The 9,068-nt window shown below is 32.8% G+C and overlaps 1 protein-coding gene across 1 annotated transcript; it reads left to right on the top strand.

The window, feature by feature from the left end:
* Window positions 1-3,392: 3,392 nt before the first annotated feature.
* On the top strand, window positions 3,393-8,765 carry LOC122509221. The gene has a single exon (XM_043623087.1). It carries the CDS (start codon window positions 3,393-3,395, stop codon window positions 8,763-8,765), a length of 5,373 nt encoding a protein of 1,790 aa, XP_043479022.1.
* Window positions 8,766-9,068: the final 303 nt, after the last annotated feature.

The raw sequence follows: 9,068 nt of genomic DNA, 5'->3' as shown, positions 1-9,068 counted from the left end.
TTACAGAGATTCAATTATTTTTCATACAATTTTAATCTAATTTCTTGAAAAATGAAATTATTCAAAAAAATTTTATTGATATTCGTCAAAAGAATTTTAATTACATACCTATTTAAAAATTTGTTGATAAAATTCTTTATGAGAGTTTAATTTTAAAAAACATTCAATTCTTCAATAAATTATTTAGTTTTGTATTTAAATAATTGAATTGTTGTAGAATTTTCTAATAATAATTGATTCAAATAATGATGAATTTCAGTTAAAATTTTAGATAATAATTGAATATTAAACTCCCTAAATTTGAATTAGTAAAAATGTTTTCTAATTTGAACTAGTGACTGACTTTTTGCTTTTGAATTAGCAGGTTTTACTAATAAATAGTCGTTGCTACTAATTTAATAGCAAAATTTACTAATTTAAAAGCAAAAAGTCAGTCACTAATTCCAATTATTAAACATTTTTACTAATTCAAATTTAGAGGAAAAGTATTATAGCTTGAATTTTTACAAATAATTGAATTTTGAAAAGGTTTCAAATTATAATCTTTGAATATTTGAATTTTCCATACTTTTAATTAAAAATTGTGTAGATTTAATTTTTTTGAAAAAGTTTAATTGAATTTTTTTTAATTTGAAGTATTTATTTTCTACTAATATATATTTGATTAAAGAATTTCCGAATAATCGATGAAATTTCGTAAAATTGAATTGTAAACAAAAGAATTTGAAAATTTTCAAAGAAATTTTTCAAAAATTATCAAAAATAATTAATTTAAAGAAGAATTTGAGTTAAAGATTCTGGAAAACAATAATTGAATTGAAGTGGTGAAAGTAATTTTGAATAAGTTTCAGTAACAATATTCTTATAATATAAAATAATGATTTTATCAGTCGGTCATTTTTAATTATTATAAGTTGATTAATTTCAAAAAGGTTTGAATTTGAAATTTTTGAAAATCTGAATTCTTATAGAAAAATTTATTGGAATTATTTAATTTTGTAAAATATAAATTTATTTTTAAAAACCTGGAAAAATTCCGTTTTTTAATCTGTGAAATGAGCAAAATGGCAATCCTGTTTTTGTACTTGTACATTTTCGTATCTTTATGGGGTTTATATAACAAGAGGCCACATAATTATTTACATATCGATCGTGAAATATTATTTCCTGTATGAGAAAGCATTCTTTGCGTGTTTGTTTTTCCCTCTCTTAATTTTATGGAACCCTATATGTATATTATTCATTTTTACTGAATTCCATATGGTTATACAACACAAGGGGGACAACTCATTCTCACCATCTGTCTTTAGCTTTAAAGAACAATTAGTCATAAATGAAAATTTGGTGGAAAATTTTGAGAATACGTCTTTAGAAACACATGAGTAATATTTATCCAAGTTGTATTTATTTCCGTTTAAGAAAAGAGTGAATAATGGACATTTTCACTTTTAACATTGCCTTGTTAGAATGATAAATTTTTATTGAAAACAAATTTTCTATTCTTCTCTGTAATGGAATATTTACGCATACATTGAGAATAATAATTTTTTTTTAGAATTATTAACATTGTGACTTAAATCTTAGATATAATTCTTAGAATATCTTAGAAATTATTGTCAATAATTTTTAATAATTTTTAAAATAAAATGAATACTGACAGCAAAAATATTACGCAGTAGGAATTAAATCTTATTTTAAAATAAGAAACTAAAAGAAAGATCATGCATTAGTTTTTCATTTTCGTTTTTAAAAATGTTGCGAACTTCAGCCTCATGATTTTACAAAGTATGTGGAATATAGATCTACAGTTATATCTTAATTAAATTAAGTTATATCTTATTTGTCTTTAATTGAGCACAATAAAGTTGATAATTTTAATGAAGCTGATGTCCGCAACAACGTTTTTAAAAACGAAAGTGAAAAAAATGCAACTGAATAGGTACTTTATTTTGGATACAAATTGAAATTATTCGAGGACTGAAGAATTCTTGGTTTTGTTTCTTATAAGAAAGAGTTAATTTTCTTTCTTCACTTAGAATAGGATTTCATTTCTTCTACAGTGTATCGAAAATTGTAACAATATGAGAGCTTTACAATTGAGAGCAAATTACATTTCACAATATAATGACCTTCAAGAAGCAAGCAACGAGAAGGGTAAAAATAAACCGAAAGTGAATCGGGTTGCAGAGTGACGCTTTAGTTTGTTGAGAGAAGTCATTTGCTAATTGGTTGAAACCAGTTCATAATTGAATTAGAGGTGTATATGTATGCATAGTATAGTGGAGTGCGAAACGATGCAAGAGGAGACGGCATGATATTATTGCAAAGCAAGAGAGTATAGAGGAGGAAAAGGTAGTAGCGTGTTCTTCTTCATATATGTCAGGTGCGGCTTTTGACGTCCATAATATGTCTATATGTACAACAGGTTAATGGCTCAGCGGGTTTCTACAAAGCAAACCGCACCTTACAAATTTATTTTTCTGCCACCTGAAAAATACAACCGCGTCTATACGAAGCTAAGTTTAATCCTTCCATGATCTTTTTGTCCACCAACACTTCTAGGTGCAAGATTTTTAAGAGTTTTTCTGTAATACGGCGATTTTGATCCTTCGATGGGTGTTGTGGTTCGGTTAGCAATTTCTTCTTCTTCTTCTTCTCCACCTGCTTCTGATGAAAAACAAAGCCTGAAACCATATTGTTTGATTTTCATTTTGGTTTCAAGATTATGTGTTTACAACATCTTAAAACCAAAATGATTAAAAAGTAGCCAAAGGGACTATTATTCCTTCTCAAAATTTGTTGATAGGCCGAACTTAATGATATGCGAAAGTTCGCACAAAAAGTTAGCAATAAAGTTAAAAAAAATTCAGAAAAATTTGTTTTCCATTCTTATAAGTTTTTTAGCATTAAAAATCATTTTCATGTTTTTTATCATGATAATTTTTTTTAGCATTCATAATCTTTTTCGGCATTCGTATTTTTTTAACTTACATAAATAAATATTAAAACAGTAGTAAAGTGTTTATCATGATTGTTAGAAATCTGTTTTATTTTGTACGAAAATATAATTTGTAAAATATAATCATTTTTGGAAAAGGTATGCATGACTCATGTTTGTGACGAATTATAGATAAGAATGATGAATGTGTGTTTAGTTTTAGTTTGGGTCCGACACTCGATGTATTAAGACGTTGCATTATATATATAAAGTGAAGATTGTTCAATGTAGTGATGCTTTCTTTTTATTAGAGTACCCTTTGATCCACAGCACTTTTAACACCATTTTTCCCTCCTCCCAATTCCTAACATTTTGTGGCGACCGTGACAGGACTTTTTGTGGTGAAGTTAGTGAATTGGTGAGAAAGTTTTTCGTTTAACGGGAAGTGATAAAAATGGACGCCATCAGAAGGCAACGGAAAAATTTGCGAGCTGCCTTCACAAGGACTCATAATGCATTTGACGCAGAACTGACGCAAGATAGTTCAAAGGAAGATAAAATTGTTGCATTTGAGTTATTGGAGGATCGGATGACAGAATTGACTGCAGTTCACAGTGAATATAATAAGTTATTGTTCGAATCCGATTCAACAGAAGACGCCATATTGAGGGAGCTCGAAACGGACGATGCTTACAGAATGCTATATCTAAAGGCAAAGATGGCGGTCAAGAAAATCACAGAAAGCAACTTAGGACGACCGTTAAGTGCTGCATCGGATCTTGGAGTACTACCTGCTAGAAAAACGCTCAAGTTACCGACCATTGAATTACCAAAATTTAATGGTAATATAAAGGAGTGGCTTCCTTTTTGGAGCGTTTTCAAAAAAATACACGAGGACCCAGCTCTTACAGACGAAGACAAATTTCAATATTTGGTGCAAGCTACTGCACCAAATTCTCGAGCCCAGGACTTGGTTAGCAGCTTCCCCCCAACGGCTGAAAATTATGGAAAAGTTATGACGAGTATGAAAAATAGATTTGGAAGGGATGACGTTGTCGTTGAATTTTACGTCAGAGAACTCTTAGCACTCGTTTTACACAACGCTGTGAAGGGGAACCAAGGAGCAACGTTAGCAAGCATTTTTGACAAACTAGAAGCTTATATTCGAGCATTAGACACACTTGGAGTGACAACAGACAAATGTGCAGCTATGTTATACCCGCTGGTGGAGTCATCGTTACCTGAGGATGTTCTTCGAGCATGGCAGAGAAGTGCACAACGGGAAAATATCGATACAAATGGTGGACGAGAAACGAAGGATCGATTAGCCAAATTGTTGGAATTTCTGCAAAGTGAGGTCGAGAATCAGGAAAGAATTGATATGGCTCTACGAGGTTTCCAGTTTTCATCGGAAGGCGGTAACAGTAAGAAGACGAAAGGTAAGACTGAAACAGTCAAAGATATAGCAAGCGCAAGCGCTCTCCTCACTACGAGGGAAGCAAAATTTGTAGAGTGTGTATTTTGTAAAAGCAAGCATGAAAGTCAAGATTGTGAGACTGCGCGAAAATTGAGTTTGAAAGAGAGGCGAGAGTGTGTTCAAAATTCGAATGCTTGTTTTGTATGTGTGAAGAAGGGACACATGGCTAAGAATTGTCGAAGTAAAGTGAGGTGTAGTTGGTGTGGCAGACGTCACGTTTTGATTTTGTGCGCAGGTTTCCCCCCAAGAACTGATGTACTACAAGATAAATTGGGAGAAAATAAAAAAGATTATGAAAATAGTTTAGCCACTTTTAGTCATTCACCCGAAGTTTGTATGCAAACATTAAAAGTAAAAGTTTTTTCAGATCGTAGGGAAAAAATTGTTAGAGCAATTATAGACACTGCTTCGCAGCGTTCTTACATACGGGTGGATATTGCAAATGAATTGGGATATGGGTCTTGCGGTAATACTGAAATAGCTCATTCACTTTTTGGGGGTGTAAAATCTAAAATTAAAAAACACGAGAAATTTTTAATCCGATTGAAAAGTCTAGATGGATCTTACACTTGTAATTTTTCTGTTTTGGGTCAAGACGTAATTTGCGATACAATCCCAAGTGTTCAAAAAGAATCGTGGCTAAAAATATTAAAAGATCATAATATAAATTTAACTGATATTGAAAGTAGTCAAAAAACGATAGATGTTCTTATAGGGGCTGACATTGCGGGAAAATTATTAACGGGTAATAAATTTGACCTAGAAAATGGTTTAGTAGCATTCGAAACATTACTCGGCTGGACCATTATGGGTAAAGTGCCCAGGGCCCAGAACGAGAATGACACTCCTGTTGCCATGATTACGACAATGCTATCGCAGGAGGTTGATTTGACAGAACTGTGGAAACTTGAAATATTAGGCATTACTGATCCAAGCGAGAAAGTAAACAAAACAGAACGCGATATAATAGCGAAAAATTTTGTCAGAGAGACAGCAAAGGTAACAAAGGAGGGTCGTTATGAATTTAAATTACCGTGGAGAGAGGATCATTTATTATTGCCAGATAATTTAGAAATTGCACAGCGTCGATTAAAGTTTACCGTACAGAAATTAAAAAAGCAAGGTTTTTTAGCGGATTATGGGGAGGTACTTAAATCATGGTTAGACGAGGGTATAATCGAAGAAGTAATGGAAAAAGAAATTGATTGCGAATGCCATTATTTACCTCATCGACCGGTTTTTAAGGAGAATAGTACCACCGTGATTAGGCCAGTTTTCGATGCGTCAGCATATGAAGTGGGGCATCCGTCTCTTAATCAGTGCTTAGAAACCGGGCCAAATATGATAGAACTTGTACCTGATTCAATAAATAGATTTCGCGAAGGTGAAATTGGGGTTGTATCAGACATAAAACGAGCTTTTTTGCAAATTGGAATTAATGAAAATGATAGAGATTTTCTTCGATTTTTGTGGATGGTGGGGGATAAGGTTACTGTTTACAGACATTGCCGAGTGGTTTTCGGACTGTCTTGCAGTCCTTTCCTTCTAGCAGCGGCAATTGAATTGCTTTTAGAAAAAGCGTTGATTGAGGCGTCTGAAAGCAATGGATTGTCGTGGTCGGAAAATTCTGTGAAAAAATTAAAAAAGTCGTTTTATGCTGATAATTGTGTAACAAGTGTTAATTCTGTCGACGAATTACACAAATTTATTCATGAAGGAACAAAAATTCTATCGAGCGGAGGATTTGATTTACGATTGTGGGAATATTCGGGCGATAATTCGGAAAAAATAACGACTCTTGTTCTAGGAATTCTTTGGAATAAACAAAGGGATTCTATTTCAATTAATCCAGCGTCAATAATAACCGAAATTCCTCAAGTTATTACGAAAAGATCAATTTTGTCCATGACTCATGGAATTTACGACCCGATAGGTTTTACTTGTCCTATAACTTTGCCACCAAAAACATTATTAGCACAATTATGGGCGGAAAAGGTCGATTGGGACTCAAGAATAGACGAAAAACGGGAGCATGAATTTTGTCAATGGGCGAAAGAATTAAGTTCATTAAAAGAAATAGAATTTCCACGGAAATTACCTGAAGGCAAATTGACAATTCATGCTTTCGGAGATGCAAGCGGAATTGCATATGCAGCAGTCGTCTTTGTTAGAATTGAGTCTGAGAATATGATTACTGTCCTTTTAGTTAGTGCAAGGTCTAGGATCGCTCCAAAGAAAACAACTATCCCCCGACTAGAGTTGTTGGCCGCCTCGATAACAGCAAGACTTGCTGACTCCGTTGCTAAGTCTTTTACGAGAGAGGTAGAAAAAATAACTTTTTGGTCCGATTCTACAACCGTGTTAGCATGGTTAAATAGGGATGGAAATTGGGGTACTTTTGTACACAACAGGGTAAAGGAAATTCGAAAATTGACAAATATAGAAAATTGGAAGTATGTGCCAGGCGAGAATAACCCTGCTGATTTACCATCGCGTGGGTGTAATCCTCTACAGTTGGTTGCAAGTAAATGGTGGTTGGGACCAGAGTGGTTGAAAAAACCAGAAAATGATTGGCCGTCAGCTAGGGAGAAAATAAATGAGGTCGAAGTAGAAAGGGAAGTAAAGAAAAGCGCTACCGTTAATATGGTTAATCACGAGTCAAACGAAATCAATATAAATAGTATTTTTTCATCGTATACTAAACTTATACGTTTTATCGCGTGGGTACGAAGATTTTTGTTAAACCGAAAATTAATTTTACAAGAGCAAAAAACAAAACAAAACGGTGCGTTCAGTGAGCAAAATACTAAAGTAAAAAATTATTCGTCGGAGGAAGATCGGAAAAATTTATATTTAACGTTATCTGAATTAAGAGAAGCTGAGAACAATTTGTTAAGACATCTACAAAAAAGTATGTTTCAAGATACAAATAAAAATAAATTATCTTCTTTTAAAACTTTTGTAAACAAAGACGGATTATACGTTGTAAAAACGAAAATTTTAAATAGAAAAGATGGTGCTTTGTTTTTGAGTCCTATTTTATTAGACAAACATGAAATTATCACTTTATTAGTAAGAGAAACTCATGAACGTATCGGTCATTCCGGAACACAAATTGTTATGAACGTATTGAGAGAGAAATTTTGGATTATTTCTTTGAGGCAAATAATTAGATCCGTGATAGCGAAGTGTGTGATATGTAAAAAGCAGAAAGTGAAACACATGGAGTGTGATTCACCTCCTCTCCCCGAAAATCGTGTACGAGATGCAGCGATTTTTGAAGTTACCGGAATTGATTTTGCCGGGCCAGTTTTTATAAAAGGGGGAGGGAAATGTTGGATTTGTGTATTCACTTGCGCGATATACAGAGCGGTACATTTCGAGTTGACGTCATCATTGTCGGTAGAGGGATTTGTAGAGTGTCTTAGAAGGTTCATCGCAAGGCGGGGACGACCACAGTATATCTATAGCGATAATGGGACGAATTTTGTGGGCACTGCGAACGCTTTAGAGGGATTGGATTGGCCAAGAATTATAAAGAAAACTGAAATTTTTCAAATCAAATGGCGATTTAATCCGCCTGCTGCTCCATGGTGGGGGGGTTGGTGGGAGAGACTTATCGGCATCTTGAAAACAATTTTAAGGAAAGTTTTGGGAAAAGCTTGCTTATCATACGAAAATTTAATGACTTCTCTCTGCGATGCAGAAAGTATAATAAATTCGAGACCATTGACATACGTTTCAGAAAATAGCGATGACCTAATACCTTTGAGTCCTATGTTGTTTCTCCAAGAAATTAAACAATCGGGAACGCCAGATTTAGACATGCTTTATGCAGAAAAATTAAACAAAAAATTGACTTATAGAAAAAAGATTTTTGACGATTTGAGAACCAGGTTTCGACAAGAATATCTTAGTCAGTTATTATTAAAGAACGGTAAAAAAGAAAATCGAAATGTAAAAATAAATGATATTGTTTTGATAGGAAATGATTTTCAAAAAAGATTAGATTGGCCTCTTGCACGTATTGTCGATTTCATCAAAGGACGAGATGGACAAATAAGAACATGTATCTTAAAAACAAAATCGGGAATAATTAAGAGACCCATACAGAGATTGTACCCGCTTGAGATCCATCAAGACAATGAGGAAAATGCGAAAAATTTGAACGAAAAAATCAAGAATAAAAATAGAAATTTGTCAGAAAATATTGTAAATACTAATAAGAGAGAATGCCAAACGACGAACACTGTAAAATGTGTGAGAGAGAAAATTTGTTTAGATAAGGATACACAAGTAAAAACAAAGAGTGGTCGTATAAGTAAAATACCCGACAGATTAATGTATTGAAATAAAAAAGAAACCCAAAATAATAATCTATGTTTTTAACAAATTTTAGTCAGTTGTAAAGTTATTTTAAAAGTCATCAATAAATAAAGAAAATTGTATTTTATGTATATTCGAAAAAAAAAAAGAATGGGTGACGATAATATTTTTCTTTTAAATAAAAGGGGGGAGAATGTTAGAAATCTGTTTTATTTTGTACGAAAATATAATTTGTAAAATATAATCATTTTTGGAAAAGGTATGCATGACTCATGTTTGTGACGAATTATAGATAAGAATGATGAATGTGTGTTTAGTTTTAGTTTG

The sequence above is a fragment of the Leptopilina heterotoma genome, unplaced genomic scaffold (assembly GCF_015476425.1).
Source record: "Leptopilina heterotoma isolate Lh14 unplaced genomic scaffold, ASM1547642v1 Lhet_6, whole genome shotgun sequence".
Lineage (NCBI taxonomy): Eukaryota > Metazoa > Arthropoda > Insecta > Hymenoptera > Figitidae > Leptopilina > Leptopilina heterotoma.
Note: the sequence above shows the minus strand (reverse complement) of the source record. Positions and strands in the feature narration are given on the sequence as shown.